This window comes from Haliotis rubra, unplaced genomic scaffold (assembly GCF_003918875.1).
Source record: "Haliotis rubra isolate DU_JTF1 unplaced genomic scaffold, ASM391887v1 Scf12, whole genome shotgun sequence".
NCBI lineage: Eukaryota > Metazoa > Mollusca > Gastropoda > Lepetellida > Haliotidae > Haliotis > Haliotis rubra.
Genome location: NW_025765114.1, coordinates 4,154,771 through 4,182,586, shown reverse-complemented (window position 1 = coordinate 4,182,586; position 27,816 = coordinate 4,154,771). Strand labels below are relative to the sequence as shown.

The 27,816-nt window shown below is 44.4% G+C and overlaps 1 protein-coding gene across 1 annotated transcript; it reads right to left on the bottom strand.

The window, feature by feature from the left end:
* Window positions 1–21: 21 nt before the first annotated feature.
* On the bottom strand, window positions 22–27,637 carry LOC124262897 (conserved oligomeric Golgi complex subunit 7-like). Its single transcript, XM_046697494.1, has 24 exons — window positions 27,536–27,637; window positions 24,868–24,960; window positions 23,827–23,871; window positions 23,377–23,432; window positions 22,164–22,248; window positions 21,185–21,274; window positions 20,986–21,054; window positions 20,721–20,756; window positions 20,281–20,401; window positions 18,187–18,269; window positions 17,778–17,888; window positions 9,763–9,921; window positions 9,308–9,362; window positions 8,332–8,462; window positions 7,552–7,626; window positions 7,050–7,115; window positions 6,348–6,489; window positions 5,342–5,453; window positions 4,931–5,034; window positions 3,670–3,800; window positions 3,212–3,295; window positions 1,559–1,673; window positions 920–1,051; window positions 22–331 (listed from the first exon to the last, which is right to left on the bottom strand). The coding sequence occupies exons 1-24, from the start codon at window positions 27,536–27,538 to the stop codon at window positions 165–167; spliced, it is 2,265 nt and encodes a 754-aa protein (XP_046553450.1). The 5' UTR covers window positions 27,539–27,637; the 3' UTR covers window positions 22–164.
* Window positions 27,638–27,816: the final 179 nt, after the last annotated feature.

Here is a 27,816-nt window from a genome sequence, read left to right as displayed (position 1 = left end):
ATGAGTGACCGCTTTAACCACTAGGCTACCCCACCATCCATCCCCATGAAAGAACTCAGTCCCTGTTACAACATAATGGAGCATATGGTGTATTGCTAAACACGATAAATACATCATGAAATGAAGATTTGCCAACTAATCCCAATATGTGTGCGACAGCGAGCTCAGAGGTCTATGTTCCTCATGGAGCTGATAGCGCGGGCAATCCGCTGAGGCATCTGCTCTGCAGCTTCAGCGAAGGTGTCCATGGATGCCTTCAACAGGATGTCAATGTTCCGAAGAATGTCAGAGGACTGCAAACCCAGATCGTCCAGCACATTCGTCAGGTAGTCTGTACATGAACATACACATCAGGTTACAACAAAACTGTCCAAGCATGATGCAGCAATTATGTTGTGTAGCTATTTGTGAAGATTTCTACTTCACTACATCACTCAGATATTGCATCAGCAGATACAGTAACTAGGCATCCGCACATATCAAGGATTACATTGCTAATATTGCAGCAGATGAGTGAATCAAGACTTAAATTCATGTGCCTACCAGTAGGTGATGTTTTTAACAACAGAAGAAAAGTAATCAATGATATAAGGAATGCATCATGTGTAGTGAACCTCTGGTGAACAGGTCACCTGTTTTCAGACACTCAATTGGTTTGGTACATTAGCAGTGTTTTATTATGAATGATCAGCCATTCTGAGACTTAGGACAGTTCTCACAGGTGTTTACATTTGAATTCAATGTTTACAGGCAGAATGTGTGCACTGTTAAATCAACAGATTTGACGATACACACCTCTTGCTATACCATGCCATCAATATGGCTGTTCGAAACACTTGTCATTTTGAAATCTGGGAACTGGATGATATTTTAAATGACAAACAACTTGGATGAGGCGGTGTCTTCAAGAGTGACTGACCTATATCTGTGATGAGCTGCTTTGTGGCATGTGGAGTCAGCTCATGAATCTTGAGAACTTCCTCTGTAAACTCATGCATGGTTCCCTTGGCAACAGACTCCAGCCAGAGGTCTGCTAGGTGCTCTGGTGATTCTGAAATGAATTTTATCATGTCTATCATAAATGTCAGTCATAACGATAAAGCAATGACATTCCAATCCATCAAATCTACAGATGGAGACAGAGGATTTAATTGAACAGTATGTCTCATTCTTCATCTGTGTGAAGCAGTTTCCTGTGTGATGACCGCCTCCGTGGTGTAGTGGTTAGAGCGTCCGCCCGGAGAGCGGAAGGTCGCGGGTGCGATCCCCGACCGCGTCATACCAAAACACGTTAAAATATGGTACTTGTTGGTCCCTGCCTGGCGCTCGGCATTAATGGGTACAACAAGGACTGGTCGGCTCGGAGTCAGTATAATGTGTCTGAGGGGGGTAGTCATGCTTCACTGCGGCATGGTATCTCAGTGGGCTAGCACTATAAAACCAGCTTCAGTCTGGGCTGAAGCAGCCGCACACACACATACACATGCATGCACGTCGTCATATGAGCGAAATATTCTCAAGCACGACGTTAAACCCAATTTCACCTCACCTCACTTACCTTGTTCATCTGTGAAGGGCAGCTTGCCGTGTTTGAGGGCGATGGTGAGGGTAGAGCTGTCCTGCAAGGTGAAAGGGTCCAGATGCTGGGGCAGTGTCATCAGGTACTGCCCTATCTGGAACACAGAACCAGCACATAGGACATCAACATGGTGTGGACTGACTAAGAATGGCCTAGAAACTTCATGTCCAACATGTCTTTTGGTTCTGACAACAGAGTAGAGAACATTTCAGCAATATCCACATTCCTTTCATAGACAGAGACAGTGATTTGAATCACTCCCCATGTGTCTACCAAATGAATCAGGTTGTCAAGAATGATGACAAATTTTATGGATATACGACTTCTATTCTTCTATTCTATTCAGTTTTGCACACATATCGCTTCTATCGAGGATGGAGTAGTGAGTGAGTGAGTTTAGTTTTACGCCGCACTCAGCAATATTCCAGCTATATGGCAGTGGTCTGTAAATAATCGAGTCTGGACCAGACAATCCAGTGAACAACAGCATGAGCATCGATCTGTGCAATTGGGAACCGATGACATGTGTCAACCAAGTCAGCGAGCCTGACCACCCGATTCCACATAGATTCTAATGTCATTGTCAAGCAAGTGTTACATGAGAAACATAGAAAGAGACTATATACATGACTTGTTATTACAGTAGATTGGGGATGAGTTGTTTGTACAATAAATCAGGTTGATCTACAACACATGTATAGGAGATTGAGATGTATATCCATAAAAATTGTCATCATTCCTCATCAGCTCAACTTCTAAAATGCCCATCCAAGAAGTCAGGTTGTGAAGCTTGGAGACTTGGTCAATAACCTATGTTTGTGTTGCTATGGATGAGGCCATGGCCAGACAGGAGTATTTACAAGCTATGCCCATATATACCTGAATGTGGTGTTTATCAAAGGACACATGCTATGCCCATATATACCTGAATGTGGTGTTTATCAAAGGACACACGCTATGCCCATATATACCTGAATGTGGTGTTTATCAAAGGACACATGCTATGCCCATATATACCTGAATGTGGTGTTTATCAAAGGACACACGCTATGCCCATATATACCTGAATGTGGTGTTTATCCAAGGACACACGCTATGCCCATATATACCTGAATGTGGTGTTTATCAAAGGACACACGCTATGCCCATATATACCTGAATGTGGTGTTTATCAAAGGACACATGCTATGCCCATATATACCTGAATGTGGTGTTTATCAAAGGACACACGCTATGCCCATATATACCTGAATGTGGTGTTTATCAAAGGACACACGCTATGCCCATATATACCTGATTGTGGTGTTTATCAAAGGTGCCTATGCCCATTATATCAAAGGACACACGCTATGCCCATATATACCTCAATGTGGTGTTTATCAAAAGACAAATAAGGGTTAGGAGGTGAAACCAAACTTAACTTTGGATTCTCTTCAGATAACAAATGTGTGAATACCCTGACAGGCTTGAACAAGACCAGTAAAGGGTTCAATGGGATCTGATGGCAGTGTGGGACACACATCCTTCTATAACTGATATATCTTCCCAACTGTAATTATGTGGGTGTTTGGCTGTAAGGAAACCTAGTTGTGGACTAGCAGAACCAGTCTCTGCAGTAGCAGCAGTGCTGACCTTTGTGATGTACTCCTGGGGTGAAAGGCTGAAGGTCGGGAGGTCAGAGGTCATGGCCCCACCAGCAGACCGGGAAGTCCATATCTGTAACATCAAGATGATCGTCTGATCCCTCAGAAATTTGTTTAACAGAAACACAGATGACAGGATAGCATATAAGGAAACGCTAAGACTGTTGTAATATTGGCCATATGGCCAGAACATTTTGTCTACATACAAGGATACAGACTTATTTATTTATCCTACTTAAATGAATCTGACTTAACACCAAGCCATGGTAGTGAATGACTCCAGGGCATCAACCAAGCTATAATGATGATGTAATACACGGTGAGGCACGGTGAGGTGAGGCATGGTGAGGTGAGGTGAGGCAAGGTGAGGTGAGGCAAGGTGAGGTGAGGTGAGGTGAGGTGAGGTGACATTTATCAAGGCTGGGGAAACTGAACAAAATGTTTTACCTCCATGTTGGACAGGTTGCCGAGATATCTCTTCAGCTGGGCAAACACGATGTCAAATCCAAACTTGTGCACCGCTTCACTCAGTTTGCTCATGTCAGACATTATTTCTGTCAGCACTGATGGAGTGTCTCCTGTAGGGTGTTGGATACAGTCAATCATTATTCACACCTCAACAGACTGGGAACCCCTCGAGTACCCCCTGACCCACCTTCCTCAAGACCAGTTTCCCCTTGAGTATACCCTCTGCCACCCATCCTTCCCTATAGAGGCATCCCTCAGAGTACATCCTGTGCTACCGACCTTTCTCCAGTCAGGTGACCCCTCGAGAACACCCTGACCCACCTTCCTCCAGACCAGTTACACCTATACACCCTGTGCCACTCACCCTTCCCTAGACAGGCAACCCTTAGAGTACACCCTGACCAATCCCTAGACAGGCATCCCTTAGAGTACACCCTGACCAATCCCTAGACAGGCATCCCTTAGAGTACACCCTGACCAATCCCAAGACAGGCATCCCTTAGAGTACACCCTGACCAATTCAAAGACAGGCAACCCTTAGAGTACACCCTGACCAATCCCAAGACAGGCATCCCTTAGAGTACACCCTGACCAATCCCAAGACAGACATCCCTTAGAGTGCACCCTGACCAATCCCAAGACAGACATCCCTTAGAGTACACCCTGACCAATCCCAAGACAGGCAACCCTTAGAGTACACCCTGACCAATCCCAAGACAGGCATCCCTTAGAGTACACCCTGACCCACCTTCCTCAAAGCTGGTGACCCCTAGTGTACACCTGACATACCTGCCTGCCCCTAGACCAGTAAGCCCTAATGTACATCCAAACCCACCCATCTTCCTCCAGACTGGTGACCCCTAGTGTACACCTGACATACCTGCCTGCCCCTAGACCAGTAAGCCCTAATGTACATCCAAACCCACCCACCTTCCTCCAGACTGGTGATCCCTAGTGTACACCTGACATACCTGCCTGCCCCTAGACCAGTAAGCCCTAATGTACATCCAAACCCACCCACCTTCCTCCAAACTGGTGATCCCTAGTGTACACCTGACATACCTGCCTGCCCCTAGACCAGCAAACCCACCCACCTTCCTCCAGACTGGTGACCCCTAGTGTACACCTGACATACCTGCCTGCCCCTAGACCAGCAAACCCACCCACCTTCCTCCAGACTGGTGACCCCTAGTGTACACCTGACATACCTGCCTGCCCCTAGACCAGCAAACCCACCCACCTTCCTCCAGACTGGTGACCAGCTGCACCAGGGCAGCCACCTCCTCCTCACTGGACAGGAACAGTGCAGCCTGGAATGTCAGGGTGTGTCGGCGCTGGCTCAGTCTGGGAAACAAACAGTGAATAGCTTGAGAACAAGCTGCCATGGAGACCATACAGTCATTCCATTACACACTCTTTTACCAATACAGAAGTTTCAGGGCATCAACGTCTCCAGGATGCAGTTTTGACAATATAGCCTCCATGGGTCTTCCCAGGAGAGTTTCAGGTAAAAGAGATGAGCTTATTCTTCAAATTACAATTTCACAGCTTAAGCTACATCTGTACTTAACTTGAGATTGAATTGATAGTTTGTACAGCTGTTATCAGGGTTCTAGAGCATTAATCTAGAGATTAAAGAGTGCTACTGCACCTCTTGTCAGCATCTTTGCTTGGTGAGGATGTCCCAACAGTTTTGCCGACCGTGTGTAGGATACAGCTGATGATGTGCTGGTCCAGCTCCTCCACATGCTGTATCAGATCACCTTGAACACAGGGGCAGACTGGGGTCAGTGGGGGAGACAGGGGTGAGAGGGGCAGACTGGGGTCAGTGGGGGAGACAGGGAGACAATTGGGTCAGTGGGGTGAGAGGGACACAAATTTGGGGTCAGTGGGTGAGAGAGCGATGACAGGGGTGAGATTGGGGGTCAGTGGGGAGACAGGGGTGAGAGGGGGAGATTGGGGTCAGCGGGACACAAATTGGGAGTCAGTAGGGGAGACAAGGGTGAGAAGGCGACACAAATTAGGGGTCAGTGGGAGAGACAGGGGTGAGAGGGGACACAAATTGGGAGTCAGTGGGGGAGACAGTGGTGAGATTGAGGTCAGTGAGGGAGACAGGGGTGAGAAGGGGAGATTGGGGGTCAGTGGGGGTGACAGGGGACACAAATTGGGGGTAAGTGGGGGAGACAGGGGTGAGAAGGAGACACAAATTGGGGGTCAGTGGGAGAGACAGGGGTGAGAGGGGGACACAAATTGGGAGTCAGTGGGGGAGACAGTGGTGAGAGGGGGACACAAATTGGGAGTCAGTGGGGAGACACTGGTGAGAGGGGGACACAAATTGGAGGTCAGTGGGGGAGACAGGGTGAGAGGGTGACACAAATTGGGAGTCAGAGGGAGAGACAGGGGTCATCATTTGGAGAAAACATCAGGGAAAGACAGGGGTCAGCAATATGTATTTGTGTTGATTTAGGGTGAACGTCCATAGACTATAACACCAGGTATTACCTTGACCTACAAAACATCAACATGTCATAGATTCTCTCACTGGCTAAGCTGGCATCATCACTACATCAATATGTGGGCAGTGGTGAGACAGGCCTGTGGCCTGGCTGATGCAGTGAGAGACTGACAAATCAGTATGTGAGCGCAGTGAGACTAACCTGTTGTCTGGATGATACGGAGCGAGTGCTGGAAGTGAGACCAGTCCTCCCAGTCAGGGTCGTCACTGGGGCTAGTGTGACACTTCTCACGTATATTGATGAGGACACGACGGAACTCTCGGCAATAGCTTGTGAAATATGTCTGGAGAACAGAATCAAAACACTTTAATTAAAACAGAACATGTTTTTAATGGAGACAAGCGACATTATGACATTTTCATATTTACTATCAACTTTGAAAGGACATTCTTAATTATCATTAACAGATTTGTCCTAAAATATGAAGTAATAAGAAACCCCTACAAAAGCATTAAGTCTGCAAACAGCAGGAATCTCTCCATATTTTAAAATACTGTCTATCACCGCATATAAAGTGATTCCACATATAAAGCAACCCCTTTGTACAAACCTTCAAAATCAATGCTAATTTACATACCCTGTCCATAACGTGACACTGAACAAAACACATCATCAGTGCATACACAATCTATATATTTGTAATTAAAACATGTTTGTGCACAAAATATGTATGTGCCAGTAATTCATATCAAAGCTACATCACAGTGGGCTTAAACAACAGAATCTGGACAGGTGAAATCATTTAATTCTAACTGAAAACATTTTACTAAACAAACCAAGAGTGACCTTGACCTCATATCTGTCAGATCACTGTGACCTTGTTCACAGGTCAATGACTCTCACCTTGTGTGCCTCCAGTAGGCTGACGTAACCATAACCATTTGTGAGTTTCTGACATCTGTCATTTGCCTGAAGCACAAGAAAACATATGCCATTCAGACACTCACAATTACACGTGCAAGTACACACCTTTCTATAGAAAACATAACCTTGCTACAAAATTAAAGACCTACAAACCTTACAAATAACTTTCAGTATCCAGATGCTTTAAATGCAGTCACGCCAAAAAAAACCCAACTAACAAAATACACCCCAGGTGATGTATTATTTTTTACTACATCAATCTGGTTGGTTGAACAGAAAATATAAAAACAAAAACATACAAAAGAAAGTACAACAGTTTTTCTAAATTAAAACAATGTAAATATTTTCAAAAGTGTTTTGATTGTGACTTTCTACAGCTCACATAATAAAAAGGCCCATTGTATTTACAGATATTGAGAAACAGTGCTTTTCAACCTCAAAATACTGACAATGTACATAAACATGCATCACTATGTCTCACCTCGTTGGCTGAATGGAAGAGTTTGTTGACCGATTCCCCAAGAAGCTGGACTGTGTCCAACACCTCCTCATGGTCCTGCAATATAGCAACAGCATTTCTTTGTATGTCATGGAGAAAGTTTTTAACACAAGCGTGAGACTTATCAAAATTGTACTTGATTTTCTAACATGATGCAGAAACGAGGCTAATCAACCTTTAATTACCAGTGTGTACCATGGTGTGGAGTCATAACCTCTTTGGCCATGTGGACAAGGTGTCCGACGACAGATGAGAAGGTCTCCATATTCCTGAGGCAAGGTTGATAACTGACCACTAAAGTCCAGATTCTGCTCTTGCTGAACTATGACAGAATTTTATGACTCAGTTGTAGTGCCAACAGTGACTGAAATATGTCCCATATTAAAAACATCTTTCCACTCAATGAGCATTAAATCACTTGTTGATTAAAAACAAGAGAAGATGTGGGCAATATCTGTCAGTGCCCAGTTTCTGGTCAGAATGCTTTGCAAATCCTACAACTGACCAAACACTGCATGGCATTCACCATGATACATGTATTTACGACGTTGTTTCTGTGACATGAGTTTTGCTAGGACTATGCAAAGACTCATTTGGGCAGCCAAAACAACTGAGAAATTCCTGCCTAGTTTGGCAAGGGTGAAAACTGGTTCTTTATAGCCAGGCAACTACCTTGCCTCAGGAGGAAGGAAAGTCTCTGGTGCAAATCCCATTGTGGGACTACAAGTACTTTGTCAAGTAACATTTGTTTTTGTTACAAACCAGCCTTATGTTGTTGAGATCGTTGCTTAGTTGAACCTCCTCAAAGGTCTTGTACTTCATGAGATAAGGCCGGTAGGGGGCATACACAGTCTGTAGTAGTCTCTCCAGGCTTGATACATGGGGGAGGGAGTCTACAAGGCAAAGGGAGATAATTAGTACATCTGTAGATACAGATAGTAGGGGGCATTCCCTGTCTGTACTAGTCACTCCAGGCTTGATACATGGGGGAGGGAGTCTAACAAGACAAAGGGAGATAATCAGCATATCAGTAGATCCTGACACTAGGGGGCATACACTGTCTGTAGTAATCTCTCCAGGCTTGATACATGGGGAAGGAGTCTACAAGACAAAGGGAGATAATCAGTACATCTGTAGATCCTGACACTAAGGGACATACACTGTCTGTAGCAGTCTCTCCAGGCTTGATACATGGGGGAGGGAGTCTTCAAGACAAGGGAGATAATCAGTATATCTGTAGATCCTGACACTAAGGGACATACACTGTCTGTAGCAGTCTCTCAAGGCTTGATACATGGGGAGGGAGTCTACAAGACAAGGGAGATAATCAGCACATCAGTAGATACAGACGGTAGGGGACAATGAATGACAACTTGTTTCACTCGTTGGATCATATGAATCTAAATGAACATCACTATTGATCAGATCCCCAAATATGGCCACATCGACAGTGATTAAGTTGAGATTGGCTGTGGGCTGGTCTGGTGTCCACCACGTCTACCCAGGTACAAGTGATGTAAAGTTCCATTTAGTACTGAATCACCAACTGTAAATATACTGTTCTCCAGTAAACAAACTAAAAGGGACCACTAATTTTGGTTTGTTATAAAAGATTTATGCATTTCAATCCAAAGAGAGAGCAAGTGTTGGGGACTGAAAAACAGTTTGTTATATCCGGTATTTTGTTATAATCATGTTCCTTGAACGTAGTTTACTGTGTATTCAATGTCTGTCTCACCTGTCATATGCACTTCAACTGCACTCTCAATACTCTTGGCAAATCTCTCAGATATCTGCAACAGATCACATGAACTCTTGACTGTATAGCTGCTGGTATCACTTATGAACTGATCAGGAAGTACTTTGTTGTAGAGGTGACAGTATTGTCAACCAGGGCCTTAATGACAAGATACGGTTCTTATAGGATAAAATCAAAGTAGTTTTCATTTCACCCTTACCAATACTGAAAACAAAAATGTCCCTATTTTTTTAATTGTTGTGTCTGCATTGACAGTGCCATACTTCCTCTTCAAAAGTATTTACCTGTGTAATCATGGTACTGTTGTTTACTGTTTCTAAGGTTGTTACCCTGTCAGTTGTTGCTTACTTGTGTAGATGCCAATAGTCTCCCACCTGTCCACTGCTGGTAGACAAGGATATTGCTAACTAATGAAGTGCTAGACTAATGCTTACCTGTTTAAGTTCAGTGAGAGTTGCGAGTGTCTCCCCTCTCTGAGACAGCAGGTTGGCGAAGCATGTGGACAGACCAGGATCAAGACTTGCCAGTGACTCAGTGATCAGGTCACACACAATCGGAACAGGGTCGCTGAACACCTGGCCACACCATTTTACCTGAGTTACAGAAAATAACATGGCAATGATAGTGTATTATCTACATTCCCAAATGTGCAGGAACCAAATTTTAAGGCAGAAGAAACATTACTATGAGCCATTGAGTATTTACTATCAGAGGCAGTGGGGTAGCCCAGTGGGTAAGGTGTCTGCCCCTCACATTGAATGCCCAGGTTTGATTCCCCATATGGGTACAATGTGGGAAGTCTATTTCTGGTGTCCCCCAGTGTGATAATGCAGGAATATTGCAAAAAAAACACCCACTCACTCACTACTTACTCCCACTAATATCTACAGTTGTCTGTGGGTGTACCCTTGGGTCAAGACTAATTCCAAATGAGGACCTCAAAATTGGAAATTTTGATATAAATTGTATATTTATATACTTATCCTATCTCACGACTTGCACCTCTCTCTCGCTCCGATTTTTAGTGGAACGACTAAACTTTTTTCCATAGGCCTCCTTGTCCATTCGTCCGTGCACTCCATGCTGCTCTCCTTAATTAGCTTCCTAGTTCCTAATGAAGCTTGCAGCATGCTCCACTAATTGCCCACATGACTAACTTGAATGATCATTCTCATTTTGGAGACAACGTTGTAATCTGAGTAGTGGGGTGGCCGGGCGGGCATCCATCGTGTGAGATAAGTACAACTTATATTAAAATGTCCAAATTTTAAACTTATCCTATCTCACGGCTTGCACTTATCCCACGGTTGGACGTCGGGCCGCAGATTACCCTTCTGTCTGGACAGTGCGAACAGTTGGTCTTGGAGCTGTGTGGACTGATGACAACCGTAGATAGCAATGTACAAGGGAGGCCTGTTACGCATGCACGCAACTCCTATGCTTGTAGTGGGTTCTCCGGAACCCCTTGGCTTACTAAGCACAACAACTCCCAGGGAGATGGGTGCTCCTGAGCGATCTGGTGTTCGGTCGCAACCTTGTACAAGACAAGGGACACAACTTGGCAAGTAGGCCTCGCCTCGCCATGATTTACAAGGTACCCCTGTAATTAAAGTCTTGTGACTAGAATCGGGCCAGCCCCTGCTTCAAGAAGGCCCCCCAGACACCGACCGAGGCGGGTGAAAGAGAAACACAACACGGCATCTCCAAGGTTTAACGTTCAGTTCCGGGCAGCATCAAATTTACCCTCACTCCTTTGCCTAAGCTTAGTCAAAGGATGTGCCCGGCAACTCCGGAGGCAGAACGCAACAAAATCCACTGGAATTCGTGAGTGTCACACTTCACTGACGTAATTGCTCCTTGGAGTAGAGGTCAGTAAGCGTGAATGTCGAACACCTCTGCATGATCATACTGATTGTGCCTCAGGTCCGTACGGCCACGCTAGGTGGCCATATTCCGATGCCTTGATATGGAGGCAAAGTGAAGTAGTTCTTAAACCCATATAATGAGAACAAAAGGTTGAGATCCAGTTCAACTTTTATTCATATTCAGTATATACAAGGAAGCAGTAACGCGAATGCAGAACCGTCCCTCATCTGCGTTGTTGGGCTGATGTAAGCTGCTGAGCCAGTACAAGAGGTCCGAACTGGTGTAGTCCCTGGACATCCGTGACAGACAGGTCTCGCAGGTAATGTGAAGAGAAGACTACATCAGAACGCCAGAAGCAACCTTCCATGATAGCGGTCAAGGAGCAGTTGCTATATGGAGGGCCATCGTCGAGGCTAGTGCACAAGTCTCATGGGGATTGGAAGCGGCTGGAGGAGGCAACCCTGCAATGGTGCAGGCTCGCAGGATCGTGGCACGCATCCAGAAGGCCAATGTGGTCCGGGAAACCTCAGTTCTTGAAGCGGTCGACAAGGGTATGAAGAAGCGCTTCCGTAGCCGTCGACGATCCTTGGAGGCAGCAAGGTAAACGTGTAGAGCCCTAACAGGGCAGAGTGTCAAATCTTCATTATCATCAGGGCCAGTCCGGTTGCCCTGGCAGTTGGTTTTTCGCAATGAAGTCCCAGCGGAGACCCAAGCCTTGCCATGCTTCTTCCGCTCGAACCGCACCCGATTGACATCAAGCGCATGCAGTTCAGATATAAGAGCAGCGGTAGCCAAAGCTACCAGGAAGAATGTCTTGAATGTCACTTGTTCGAAGTCCTTGTCCTCTAAAGGTTCATAGTCTGTAGAAATCATATGCCGAAGGACGACAGACAGATCCCAGGCCAGAGGTCTGAACTTCCTGGACTGGTCAGAGAGTCTATAGGAGCGTAATAGACTCTGCAACTCGGGAACAGTGTAAATCTTCGTGCCCGTGGTGGTAAGCTTAGTAGTGCGGAGATGCTGGAGAAACTCAGCAACGACCTGAGCTGGGGGATGCAATTTCCCTAACCTTGCAATAGTCTTCAAACTTCTTCCACTTGTTGTCGTACAAGGAACAGGTCGAAGTACGATGCGCTGAAGTGATAGCTGTGGCTACTTGGCGAGAGTAGCCCTTAGCTATGAGAGACCTCTGAAGATGCGCCAAACGTGTAGATTGAGGGTCTGATGTGACCCGTGGCGCAGTTCCGAGTGAGGGTGAAGAAGTAGGTCGTCCCGGTTGGAAAGTGGTACTGGGTTTGGCTCTGCCAGGCTTCTCAGGTTGACAAACCAACTTCTTGCTGGCCAGAAGGGTGCGACCAAAAGCAGTAGTATGTTGCTGGTTGCCAATAGTTCCTGTATTACTTTTGGCAGCAGAGCTGGAGGAGGGAACGTGTACGCATTGAGACCCTCCCATGATATTGCTAATCGCTCGAGGTCCCAAGCCAAGGAGTCTGGGATTGGTGATACGAACTTTGGAAGTTGGTTGTTGAACCTTGTGGCGAACTGATCTATTTGAGGCCGTGATAACGGGTAGATCATCGACTGAAAGATCTGGGGCAGTAACTTCCACTCTGTCACGGACGGTCGGTTGGATCGGGACAAGGCATCGGCGATCACATTTTTTACCCCAGGAATGTGTCTGGCTCTGGCTACGATGTTGACTGAGTCGATGAGATGGAAGAACCTGATTGCCCATTGTAGCAGATTCGCCAAGCCTGTCGAGCCTAGATGATTTATATACCAAACCACTGTCGAATTGTCTGATTGGATCAACAGACTGGTTGATTGAAGCTCTGTTGCCCAATGTGAGATGGCTTGAATTATCGCCTTGAATTCCAGCTCGTTTATATGCTCGAGGAAGTGAGCTCCCCAACCCATGTGGGATGCATCGACGAATAGGTGATGAGTCTGTGCAAAGGGCATCATAGAGATTCTGGCGCAAACATTCCGTTTGTCGAGCCACCATTGAAGGAATGGACGAAGCAGTTCTGGAAGGCAAATCAGTTCCTTGGGGTTGTCGGCCTGAAGGTACGGGCGTAGAAATCACTGTATCGGCCGAAGAATGGAGCTGGCCTCTGTACGTTAAGGCTTGAGGTGACGTCAGAAGGCCCAGTAGCTCCTGCCACTGACGAAGGTTCTTGCCTGAGACAGTGCTGGAGGAATGCATCGCTGAATCTTTATCCACATGTGTCGTGAGGGACGAACATCATCCCCTGATGAGTGTCGAACAGTGCTCCGATGAATTGGAGTCTCTGAGTCGGTATTAGTTCCGATTTTGCGATGTTCAACAGCAAACAACTGTTTGGGCAGCGTGGTGGTGAACTGTAGCTGGCGAAGCAATACGATCGGATCCTGTTGAGCCTGGATGCAATCATCTATGTAGCTTTTGAAGGTGATCCCGTGAAAGTGGAGGAAGCTTGTTATGGGCTTGGTAATTTGGGTAAAAAGCCATGGGGCCCCGGAAATTCCAAATGGTAGGACTTTCCATTGGTAGTGATTCCCCTTGAACACGAAGCGAAGGTACTTCTGGTGTTCTGGATGTATCGGAACGTGAAGATAAGCATCCTGAAGATACAGGCTGATGAGGAAGTCTCCCTTCTTCAGGATGGTGCATAAAAGGTTGATCGACACCATCCTGAAGTGAGGCGGTGGAAACAGGAATCGGGCTTTGAACAACTTCATATTGAAGATGAGCCGGAGTTTTGGAATTTTTCTTAGGAACCATGCGATGGGAGGAACCACCACGGCCAGATCTGTTTCCTCTGCCACGGCCTTGAGTGGATGCTCCCTGAAATAGATTGCGTAAAATCCGGATTGGTAGGGGTGTACTGTGTAGTTCGACACTGAGTCCTGGAGCTGTGACTTCTGTATCTTTAACATTTCAATCGAGACTTGAAAGTGGGTTTCTTTATCAACTTTAGTAGATACTTCTTGGATGCTGTCATTGAAGAGGGAGTCAGTAAACCATGGCTGGCGAAACAGTTCTGTTTTAAATTGCTCCTCCCATGAAGAGAACAGCAACGCCGGCGAAAGGCAAGAGTGTAGCCCCAAAAATGAGACAACTGATCCAGGATAATTTGGAACTGGTCCAGAGCTAAAGTCTCCTCGGATGTAAGCGTCTTGATCAGAGTAAGTATGCTCCAGAGCAGAGTTAACAGCGTCGACTGCTGCAATCACGCAACTAATAGATGGCAACGGCTGAATCCATGTGAGCCAACTCTCGGTCCTCAATAAGGTAAGGCGAAGCAGCTCGTTTGCCACACAGGGTTCCAATATCCTCATCAACTGTTGGAGCCGTAGAGATTTTTGTTAGGCCGTGGACATGAGAGGTAGAAGGATTATATCTGGGAGCAGAAAATCCGTCCTTAATTCGTTTCAGGCTCTTGAAACCATCATTTAGTGTACTGGATAATTTCAGAATACAAGGTCGAGGTGGAAGGGTAATGGTAGACCAATCCCGGTTCCTAAGAGTATAAGACTGATCCAGGTCATCTGCTGAAGTACTCAAGGGAAGTTGGAGCTTCTCAACAATCCAAAGGAGTACCTGAGGTGTCTCAACTGCTGCAAAAGCTACCCCCCTGGGGTAGATAACTCAGAGTGAGCGGGAGATGCAAGCATGGCTATTTGGACTGGATCAATCTCAGGAGGTGGACCAGATGAAGAGCCAGGTGCTACCGAAGCTGGATGGGCTGGAGTAGAAGGCTGTATTTGGTTCCAGGCTGAGGTTATGGCCCTGATCATCATATTTAGATCCTGTAGGAGTGGGATTGTTATCAGGTTCCCATGACTCAGTGATGATCCTAGAGTGAGTCGAAGGATTCTCAGAGAGTGAAGTTGGAACATTGTAAGAGACTGTAGGCCTATTAGTGGTATCAGAGCAATGATGACCCGAACGTCGGTCATTTAGGAACTGTATCGAGATCCCGACGTGGTAAGTACCGAAGTAGGTTGGTAAGCCGGTGATCTGGATTCCCTAGTATGGCTAGGTGATCCGGTATGATATGAAGAACTAGTCCCGGTCTGATCTGGTTCTGATTGGAGTTCTGGTTCGACCATCTGAATAGGATCGGCCATAAGATGTGGATCTGTACTGTGATCCCGATTGGTCAATGGCTCTGAAAGGTGATCTAGATCGTATAGGTGACCTGGGTTGGTAAGATGATCTGGATTGATTCAATGCACTAACTGGAAACTGTGATCGTGATCTGGAACGAGCAGGTGATCTGGTTTGCAGTTGCGATCTGGCTTGATTTGGTGATCTGGATGGGTTAGGTGATCTACTTTGATGTTGTGATCTGGATCGGTCTGGCGATCTACTTCGATGTTGTGATCTGGATCGGTTAGGTGATCTAGATCAGTCTGGTGATCTGATTCGAAGTTGTGATCTGGATCCATTCGGTGATCTGGATCAGTCCGGTGATCTGATTCGAAGTTTTGATCTGGATCCATTCGGTGATCTGGATCGATTAGGTGATCTGGATCAGTCCAATGATCTACTTCGATGTTGTGATCTGGATCGGTTCGGTGATATGGATCGGCTAGGTGATCTGGATCGGTCCGGTTATCTGGTTTGAAGTTGTGATCTGGATCCGTTTGGTGATCTGGATCGGTTAGGTGATCTGGATTGATCAAGTGATGTGGATCGTAGTTGTGCTCTGGATCGTGACTGTGATCTGGATCGATCTGGTGATCTAGATCGGGTTTGTGATGTTGATCTGGATCGTGAAGGTGATCTAGATCGTTGTGGTGATCTAGAATAATGTGGTGATCTGGATCGGCCATTAGGTGACGAAACCCGAAGTGTTGATTCATGATGAACGTCCCCCGGCGATGCTGTTGTAGCCAGCTCCGTCTGGTTCAATGAACTGTGGGGGGACAGTTGGCTGGTTGAACATGGTTGGCCAGGCTCCAAACAAACTGAGACAGTCGAGGGGATATGTACCGACGATCTGGATGATGATAGTGTCGATCTAAGGTCCCCTGGTAGTGTAGATGGGACAGGCAACAATGAATTATCGATCACAACCACCCGTGAGTGATCTGACACTATGGAAGGAGGTGATTGATGCGTACGTAATAGGTGCTGAATGTCCTCAGATAAGTAAGAATCTGATGAAGCATCCATAAAATCCACTTGAACCACAGACGTCGCTCTCTTGCGTGAAGGTCCGATTTTCTGTCGCTCTAACTTGATACACTTGACGGGAGTGGGATCAGATTCTGTTGATTTCCTGTCCCTATCGGCGATTCTCTGGGAGCAAACACGAAGGTAGGCCTTAAAATCCTCATATTTTAGTGAATTACACTTGCCACATCATTTGTTCCAGTTACATTGTCCAATACAGTCACTGAAAGACGAATGAGGGTCGAGTGACAAATAATTCGTCTTGCATTGAGGACAAACTTTCCTTTTCCTTGACTGATTATCTGTTTTCCCTATGATGTTAGGGTGAACTAATGTCCCTAATATACAGCACGTCCACACAGTCGTGCGTCAAGAAAGAGAATGATCATTCAAGGTAGTCACGTGGGCAATTAGTGGAGCATGCTGCAAGCTTTATTAGGAACTAGGAAGCTAATTAAGGAGAGCAGCATGGAGTGCACGGGCGAATGGACAAGGAGGCCTATGGGAAAAAGTTTACAGTCATTCCACTAAAAGTCGAAGCAAGCGAGAGAGAGGTGCAAGTCGTGAGATGGGATAAGTTTAAAAATTAATTTTTCTAGAGACTTCAAGATGCCTCTATTCAATCAACACCAATACACAGGTCACTGTTATATTTCAGCACTCAGCAGATCGCAGACCTGTAGTCCAGCGTATACACAACCGTGAGTTAGCCACTGCCTTGGGGTACACATATCTGCATATCATCCTACTTCAACTGAAAGCTCATGGGAGGAACACAAACATTTTGACACACCAAAAGAAAATATTTGTTCTCCACATATTTTGTTTTAAATATTTTCTAAAGGGTAATAAAATGAAAAGACAACAATGTCATGCCTAGTTCCTTCCATAATCATGAAAACAGCCATAACCAAATTTAGATGATAGTTTGCATACATTAGACATCTTGTGCTCTCAGAAGGTAAAGAAACAGTAGCATTTCATACCATTTCAAACACACTTCCACTACTCACTATCTTAAATCTCTAACACAGTCAAACACGATAACAAAATGAGTTGAACCTGTGAGGGAATCTTTGATTGTAACTGACATTATCTCCACCATATAACTAGAACATGTGAGAACTGTGAACATGACACCCAAGAAATTCATGGTGCTTCATCTAAGGTGCTGTTGGGGCGGTGGGGTAGCCGGGTGGATATAGCGTTCACTTGTCACGCCGAAGACCTGGGTCAGATTCCCCACATGGGTACAATGTGTGAAGCCCATTTCCGGTGTCCCCTGCCATGATATTGCTGGAATATTGCTAAAAGCGGCATAAAACTAAACTCACTCACTGAGGTGCTGTTTATACGATGTACCACTGGGAAGTTATTCAAGCTTATGTTATAAAGTTACTGCCAGAGCCTGTGTGGTACCTGTGAGTGCCAGGTGGAGGTGAGATGGTCGTAGAAGTCCGTCATCCACACCAGCGCAGTGTCGTCTTGCTTTGTCTCCAGGATGTCCTTCCAAGCTTGTAGCAGCTGTTGCTGTTGCCAAGATACAACGACGATCAATGATGAGGTCAAGAAAATTCTTGGTTCTCTTAAATTCAAGAAATTCAGACGAAACACAATGAATGAAAGTTACTTCCTGTTTTATCCCATGGTAGTTTATTGGATCATGCCTTACTTCATATCAATTTAAGTGCATAGGCAGGAAAAAACAGCTCTCCTTGCCACAGGGCTGACTTCCATAATCAATTCTGCATAAATTCAAAAACATAATTTGTTCAAAATTTTGATATTTGCATTGTGACCTTGTCAGACACTGGTGAACTTGACCTACCTTGTGACACTTGTGGTAGTATTTGTACAGCTGGGGCAGACGGTCAATGTTCTCGAACATCTTCGTGTACATCTGGGCAGATTCTGCAGCAGCAAAGCATCATCTTTCAAACACTCAACACACACGATCACAGATTTAACCTAAGAACCAGCTGCCACCAGCTGAGAGTAGGTCATTACAAGACTAACTTAAGGCTGCCACCAGGTGGGAGTAGGTCATTACAAGACTAACTTAAGGCTGCCACCAGGTGGGAGTAGGTCATTACAAGACTAACTTAAGGCTGCCACCAGGTGGGAGTAGGTCATTACAAGACTAACCTAAGGCTGCCACCAGCTGAGAGTAGGTCATTACAAGACTAACCTAAGGCTCCCACCAGGCGGGAGTAAGTCATTACAAGACTAACCTAAGGCTGCCACCAGGCAGGAGTAGGTCATTACAAGACTAACCTAAGGCTGCCACCAGCTGAGAGTAGGTCATTACAAGACTAACCTAAGGCTGCCACCAGCTGAGAGTAGGTCATTACAAGACTAAGGCTGCCACCTAAGGTCTGCCACCAGGCTGAGAGTAGGTCATTACAAGACTAAACCTAAGGCTGCCACCAGGTGGGAGTAGGTCATTACAAGACTAACTTAAAGGCTGCCACCAGGTGGGAGTAGGTCATTACAAGACTAACTAAGGCTGCCACCAGGTGGGAGTAGGTCATTACAAGACTAACCTAAGGCTGCCACCAGCTGGGAGTAGGTCATTACAAGACTAACCTAAGGCTGCCACCAGGAGGGAGTAGGTCATTACAAGACCTTAAGGTGGGGTAGGTAGGCTGCCAACTGAGGCTGCCACCAGGAGGGAGTAGGTCATTACAAGACTAACCTAAGTAGAGTAGGTCATTACAAGACTAACCTAAGGCTGCCACCAGGCCGGAGTAGGTCATTACAAGACTAACTTAAGGCTGCCACCAGCTGAGAGTAGGTCATTACAAGACTAACCTAAGGCTGCCACCAGGCGGGAGTAGGTCATTACAAGACTAACCTAAGGCTGCCACCAGGTGGGAGTAGGTCATTACAAGACTAACCTAAGGCTGCCACCAGGTGGGAGTAGGTCATTACAAGACTAACTTAAGGCTGCCACCAGGTGGGAGTAGGTCATTACAAGACTAACCTAAGGCTGCCACCAGGCGGAGTAGGGAGAGTAGGTCATTACAAGACTAACCTAAGGCTGCCACCCAGGTAGGGAGGCTGCCACCAAGCGGGAGTAGGTCATTACAAGACTAACTTAAGGCTGCCACCAGGAGGGAGTAGGTCATTACAAGACTAACTTAAGGCTGCCACCAGGTGGGAGTAGGTCATTACAAGACTAACCTAAGGCTGCCACCAGGTGGGAGTAGGTCATTACAAGACTAACCTAAGGCTGCCACCAGGTGGGAGTAGGTCATTACAAAACTAACCTGAGGCTGCCACCAGAGTAGGTCATTACAAGACTAACCTAAGGCTGCCACCAGGTCATTAACAAGGACTAATGCTGCCACCTTGAGGCTGCCACCAGGCGTCATTACAAAACTAACCTAAGGACTGGCTGTTGCCAATGAGTAAGGTCCACCTTAAGGCTGACCCAGGAGGGTAGGTCATTACAAGACTAACCTAAGGCTGCCACCAGGTGGGAGTAGGTCATTACAAGACTAACCTAAGGCTGCCACCAGGTGGGACTGGTCATTACAAGACTATGCTGCCACCAGGTGGGAGTAGGTCATTACAAGATTAACTAAGCTGTCACCAGGAGGGAGTAGGTCATTACAAGACTAAGGCTGCCACCAGGCGGAGTAGGTCATTACAAGACTAACCTTAAGGCTGCCACCAGGTGGGAGTAGGTCATTACAAGACTAACCTAAGGCTGCCACCAGGTGGGAGTAGGTCATTACAAGACTAACCTAAGGCTGCCACCAGGTGGGAGTAGGTCATTACAAGACTAACTTGAGGCTGTCACCAGGACGGGAGTAGGTCATTACAAGACTAACTTGAGGCTGTCACCAGGAGGGAGTAGGTCATTACAAGAATAACCTAAGTTTGCCACCAGGTGGGAGTAGGTCATTACAAGACTAACCTAAGGACTGGCTGTTGAATGCTGCCACCAGCTGAGGACTCAATAGGGCTTCCAGACGGTTTTTGAGTTTCTCGAGGTGCTGACATCGTGAGGCATAATCAGGGGTGTCCACCAACATTTGCTGTGAACAGAAGAATAAGTGAGTTAGATGGGTGTTGATAAAGACACCCACCCACCAAAGTGAACGTAGTAAATGTATGAGCAAATGAGGAAATATGGATGAAACTCACAGACAAATAATGTTAGATGGGTGGTGACACATAACCACCACATAACCACCATCTAAGCAGAAAGACAATTTGACATATTATTGCTTAAAGTGTTCATCCTTAGCTAACTTTGAGCAGTATGATCAAGTTACCCTGATTACTATGACTTTATTTGGAGAACTCTAACTGTCACATCATGTCTTGAAGATAGCCACCAGAAGAGATACTCACCAAGCTTTGCTGCATGCCACTCAGTTTGGAAGTGATCTGCAATGATAAGCAAATTTGACAGTTTAGATTGGTCGAATTAGGCATTTAGTTTATCCAATATAACCACTTCTGCACATAAGTAAATAGATGATTTGACATTGTTTTATCTTATAAAAATAAACAAAAACACAAAAGATCTAACAAAGGGAGAATATGGAATGTTAGCAAACTAACTAGTTTACTACTGCTGACTACTGTTCACTACTGCTACAGGAGATGAACTGACCGTCTGTATGTCCTGGGACTGGAAGACGTCCTCCACATCGGCGCTCAGTGTTGTCCAGTTGTCTGCCTCCTGCAACACAGCATCAGTGTGATGTAATACTACAGAAATAAGAATGATACTGAACATGTGACAACAAACATTACAATACCATCCAGGACTTTCACAGAGATTGCTGAACAGATGACACAGTAGTGCATACCTTGAGAGCATCTGCTGTAGTCTTCATCCGGGACTTGATGGAGTCCAGCTTCAGCAGGGTCTGCATGGACTGGGCAGTGTTCTGTTCCACCTGCAACACATCAATCATATGGTTCCTATCAACTTATCTCTTGATCATTTTTCTCATTATCTAATTCTATTCATTACTAGGTTTTCACATCATTTTTAATGGCATTCTTTAAATGTTCCTACAAATATTACAGATTATACCCCGTATATCAAGGACTTAAAGTTTTTGGATGGATTGATTTGACAGCACCTTCTGGATGTCCTGTTTGACTGTTCTACACTGGACACTCACCTTCTGGATGTCCTGTTTGACTGTTCTACACTGGACACTCACCTTCTGGATGTCCTGTTTGACTGTTCTACACTGGACACTCACCTTCTGGATGTCCTGTTTGACTGTTCTGCAATAGACACCTACCTTCTGGATGTCCTGTTTGACTGTTCTGCAATAGACACCTACCTTCTGGATGTCCTGTTTGACCTTCTGATTCTGTTTGACTGCAATAGACACCTACCTTCTGATGTCCTGTTTGACTGTTCTGCAATAGACACCTACCTTCTGGATGTCCTGTTTGACTGTTCTGCAATAGACACTCTACCTTCTGGATGTCCTGTTTGACTGCAATAGACATCTACCTTCTGGATGTCCTGTTTGACTTCTGGATGTCCTGTTTGACTGTTCTGCAATAGACACCTACCTTCTGGATGTCCTGTTTGACTGTTCTGCAATAGACACCTACCTTCTGGATGTCCTGTTTGACTGTTCTGCAATAGACACCTACCTTCTGGATGTCCTGTTTGACTGTTCTGCAATAGACACCTACCTTCTGGATGTCCTGTTTGACTGTTCTGCAATAGACACCTACCTTCTGGATGTCCTGTTTGACTGTTCTGCAATAGACACCTACCTTCTGGATGTCCTGTTTGACTGTTCTACACTGGACACCTACCTTCTGGATGTCCTGTTTGACTGTTCTCATCTGGTCCTGCAGCAGGGAAGCCTCTTGTCTCACTGCGTCCACTTCACGCATAACTCTGAATGTCCAAAACTTTGTATTAACCCAATCATTTTGGTACATTTTTGTGCAATTAAAAAGCATATATACTAGGAAAACAATATAAAATCATGAACCTTATACGACTTTCAGATAAACATTACTTAACAACTTCCCTCATCAATGAAAGCTATGGGTTAGTTAGGTCATCTTGGGTCATCTTGGTGATGAGCAAGTTTGTATCACAAAATGTCTTGCCAATAATGTTTACAGCTGAGTTACAGTTTCTAGAGTGAGTGATGCACTGAACAACATCCCAGTTAATACTATTAAAACTCGCCTAACCTTGATTCATGGATATAAGGGAAGTGCGGCGGAATTCATATTTTAAATGCATGATTTCATTTTGTATACGCACTGATTATTTTATGCAAAGATTCAGCAAATTGAAAATGCCTACCCCTAATATTCCACTCGTGAATGAAAGGTTTGTTTACGGAAGCAATTTGCAATCATCACCCATCCATGTGCCCACAAAATGTGATGTCACCTTGTTTCGTGGATTACGTAGTCGGTTACTTTATACCACTGTGTACGACATCCCACTGCAGTAAGTATTGACACCAAGGAAAGCAGAATATGAGAAGTGAGAAGGTTGGAGCAAACGATATCTTTTTTACTTGACATTTTGTACAAATAAAATTTGGCAATGGTGGTATTAGTGATCTGGGGCTATTTATCTCAATGCTGGACAATTACATTTAGTGTACTTGCGTGTAATGCAGAAATTCGGAACTTTTTGTCAGCGAGGTGTGGCATTGTATGTACATCAAAAGTACCGCTTTGTGGCGTCAGTCGAGACTTAATTTACAAGCTAGCATAATAATTTCCGCGATCCACGAATCAAGGTTATCCACGAATTTAGGTTACGGTTCTGTATCATCCTGTACATACTGGAGGCCCAGACTGGCAAACCAATGACTGAAATCATGAGCAATTATTTACAATATGGGCTACAATGACACTCAAACAACCAGGCCACAGAGTCTGAACACTACGTTATTTAGGTCTGATGATAAACAAGGGATACTGTGGACCCATTCTGACCCAGACACCCTCATGTATGTTTATTTGATGTGTGTAAGTATTGCATGGTTCATGTCATCACCTTGGCAGATTCTGCAGTGCCTGTTGACCAGCCTCTTCCAGAATGTTGTTCACCTCCTGCAAAATCATATACACGTTAAGTCAGGTGAGCCAAAACAGAGACAAATGGTTTGGGGTTGGGGGCAGAGGATTACAGTCAACCACGAAACCAGCAACAATCTTCCCACAAATGTACAAGTGATGGCCACAGCCAGTTTAATTCTAGCCACATCAAGGCTGACCGTGAGCAAGTGAGTGAGTGCGTTGGGTTTTACACCACTTTTAGCAATATTCCAGCTATATCACGATGGGAGACACCAGAAATGGGCTTCACACATTGTACCCATGTGGGGAATCGAACCCAAACACGTGTGACAAGCAAACACTTAAACTACTGGGCTACCCCGCTGCCCCATGGGGGCTGTGGAAGCATTACAGGGCACATCAGAGAGGGGGAAAGTTTGAGACTTACTTGTATAAACATCTGTAGCTTCATCACCAGGGTTGTGGCATACTGCTGTAAGTTGGAACAGGGAATGGTTAGCACTGTCAGATATACTCACACATTACATATTTCTATAGCTGAACTTCCACAAATGTTAAGGACATCTTTTACTTTAATATTATTACTGATTAAGGCATGTCTGAGGCACTGCATACTTGACTGGCATAACTTTAGATCTAAGATATCTAAATTAAGATAATCCTGCCTATCATGATAACAAAATTGACAACAAATCATATCATCAGACACATCAAATGACCTCTGCTTTTAGAAGATGCATAATTGGTATGTTTTGCCTGCAAATACCCTTTCCGAATCCTTCTTCAACATATATACACAAATACACTGTCTGACACTCAGCTATGTATGTAATGTTACCTTTTCATTTTAACTCATTCAACAATTCACATATTCTACTTAAAGTAACCATTAATGAATAATTTCTGTTTTAACAGGATTGGTAATTTGTAAACATCAAGAGACCTTGCATTAGTCTGGACTTACGCCTTTTTTATAGTCACAGTCCACTGAGATACCCTTCCGCAGTTCAACATGAATTCCCCACTCAAATACAGTATACTGACTCTGAGCCCACTTGTCGTTGTTTCATCCCCTTAATTCCAAGTGCCAGACATTGTATCAACAAGAACCCTCTATCTACATTTTCTAGTATGATGTGGAAGACAAACAAAATCCAGATGTTCAACTTTGAGCGGATGAAACTGACCTGAATGAAACTAGTAGAATGAAATGACCTGGAACCGTCAAGACCACAGAAGCAGTCAAATTTCTCATTGAGCAAATAGATGTAAGTTTGAATATTTAATTTCATGTGTGAGAGACATGTGGTATTAACCTAAGTTGCTGTGGCGATCTAATTGGTATAATATCTAACAGACATAACGACAGGTTTAAAATAGCTGTATTAACTATCTGCACAATAAACATTCCAAAACCCATAATCATTGTTTCACACACAAACTCAGTTGAACTATCAAGGTTACTCACATCTTTGGGTGTGCCAGGATCTCTATGAGTCTGAAAGGCTTGGTTGACCCATTCTTTGGCATCAAAATTATCATCCATAAACTTTGAGTAATCCTGAAAGAAGCACCAAATATCACTGTTTATAGCAGCACACATATGGCAATATAAAAGGTACAACACAGAGATGGTTCATGAGAAGTGATTAGTGTCACACTAGGGTGACAAATTGAATTTACATTACATGAATTGAGACAAGAGGTTAATATAATCACTATGATTCACACACAAATGTAATAATCTCTTCAATATCAACACTTTTACAAGGTTGTAACACTTCTTCAATATCAACACTTTTGACTTAAGACCACAGGTTGTTGACACTTATTCATAAGTGAAAGCAAAATTCCTGGATTAACATGAAATTAACAATGTAATTTCTCTGATGATATCATTACACAGGACTGTTCACATCGGTAAAGTGACAACATTTCTGCAATACACCTACAACACTGTATGTAGTGTAGGAAACTACTGCCCGTCCGAACGCTCGAGACGGGTTAATTCTGGCAAAAAATAAATCTTACCAGCTTGACAGTCGGGCTCATATTTTATGTGTAATCATGAGAATCTTATTTGTGAGACTGCTTTTGTAACAATAACACTTGAGATGTATTAGTTGAGATTCCTGTGATATTACACATTTTGCAACAATAAGACTTAGTGTGTTAGTGATAGTGCTGAGCATTAATTTTGACTGAAGTTTGTCATTGTTCATATTTAACAGTTTCACAGCACTGTGAATGTGACAGTTCTTATAACTTATAGCATTTTAGAAGTTGTGAAGATGAAGGAAAACTAAGTTCTATGGATAGTCAACTTCTTTATTGCAATGAGTGCGACGTTTCGGTGTATGTACTAACACCGTTATCAAGCAAGTGATACAACAATTTGAAACAAGGAGAATATATACACTGCTGCATAGTGAGTATATACAATTAACAAGGTTGATAATTTAATTTCACATTTCAGCTCTGCAATAATAAATTAAACGAATCAAAGAACTTATTTGGTCTGTCAACTTTTGGGAAGGGCTGGTAAGTTTTCAGAGTTACCAGTTCTGGTGTCTGGTAGAATTTTCTGTTAAAGGTCACATGCAACGTAAAACACAACTTTGCAGATTCTGATACCTTTCGGTATGGACTTACAGATACAAATCATCAAAAATGCAATTCAACTTATAAAGTTGAAAAATAACGCGATGAAACCCCCCCTGCAAAATCGGTGTTCAAACGATTCACTAAATTCACCCCAGCGTTTGGGGTGAAAAGTGGTTTCAACAGCTGGGCTGCGCTCATAGCGCATGCGCAGTGAAATAGGTTTGCGCAGCTTGGAAGCGGGATGTCCGGATTTAATATAAGGTCGTGAGCAGGAGTAATCAAAACAAATAGCAAATAGTCTACTCATGACATAAAAGAACCTTGTTAGGATCTAGATCTACTCAGCTATGTGTCAAACAGTGAGGCGTTTGACATTTCAAGATGGAAAATCTTCGCTGGAGGTGAATACTCGGTGAAGCTGAAGGCTTTGATGTGAGTGTTGTGATCACGTGGCTTCCTAGTTATATACTGCCTGTCACAAGCAGACGACTGATCTTACTGAATTTTCGCTTTCTATTTCTTGTTCTATAGGCAGTTGATTTTGCATCTGAAGTGATATTACCGATCACGGGTAAATAAGTTTCATGTTTGTTTGCTTTATATATAACTTAACTTCCGGATTTCAATCGTCAATAAAAGTTCTCAAGACTGACACTGGTCATCCGGCCTGCCGATGAAATTGCTTGTGCACTCCGATCGCGCATGTACTCCCCCGATATAGAGCGAGCAATGCAATTGTCGAAATCACCAGAACGTCGAATTCAGCTTATTTTGGGATACTCTTAGATATACATGTATAGCAGACTCATGAAGATCTGGGTTAGAATCGGTCTCCAGCAATCCATGCTTGGCGTAAGAGGCAACTAACAGGATCGGGTGGTCAGACTCGCTGACTTGGTTGACACATGTCATTGTATCCCAATTGCACAGATCAATGCTCATGATGTTGAGCACTGGATTGGCTGATCAGGATTCGATTATGTACAGACAGCTACCATACAGCTGGACTATTAATGAGTGTGGCGTTCAACAAGAAACAAACAAAACTAAGAGCATGCAGAGACAATATACCGTATATGGTCTCTGGAGCATGTAAGCTGGTGAATGAATGTTGTGTTACGCTCATCAGTAAAATTTGAATTCAGCAGCATATAGAGCTTCTGGCTCTGCTACAGGCTGTGGCTCTCATTTCCCAGATCTCACTGCTCCTTCAAGTTCAACACATAGGTTCAGTGTACAGTCTGTAGGTGGTAACCCCCAACTTAATACTAAGGGTGTGTCCTTAGCCCTCTGATCCACTTTCAGATCACGCCTTCCTTTAAAATCCTAAGAGTTGTGCATTCAATCACTTAGCGCCGCGACAGGTAAACTGCAACTTTGAAGTCAGAAGTGATTTCACATTGACAAAATGCAGTGACAGATATTTGTAACATCCCTGTGCAGTGGAGAGATTGCAGTGAGGACAGGCTAAGCGCTAGTAGTTGAGGTGGCAGTAATAACTTATGTTAGTGATCAGCTTTGTTATACAATACCATAGTAGTCTGGTTTATTCGACTGACGATTCACGGAAGATACAATCAGTTTGACCAATGTTCAGCAGCACACGTCGACAGTGTTTACATCGGCCATGATGCCGTCCAAGGGAGGTAATTCACTTCCTGAAGGTAAGCGGTGTCTCTTTCAATGTACGTTGTACTGGATTCTAGGTCTCAACATGAGCAGGTTGATCATAATGCAGTAAATATATAGTATTGGAAACCATCAAGGGGAAACGTGTTTTTATTCAAAAGGAGAAAAATACGATGATAAATTA

Coding starts and splice junctions, on each gene's coding strand:
- LOC124262897 (XM_046697494.1), bottom strand. Junction 21,055..21,184: donor CTACAGCAGATGCTCTCAAG/GTATGCACTACT, acceptor GCTGTGTTGCAG/GAGGCAGACAACTGGACAAC. Junction 18,270..20,280: donor ATTCAACAGCCAGTCCTTAG/GTTAGTCTTGTA, acceptor TTGCTGCTGCAG/AATCTGCCCAGATGTACACG.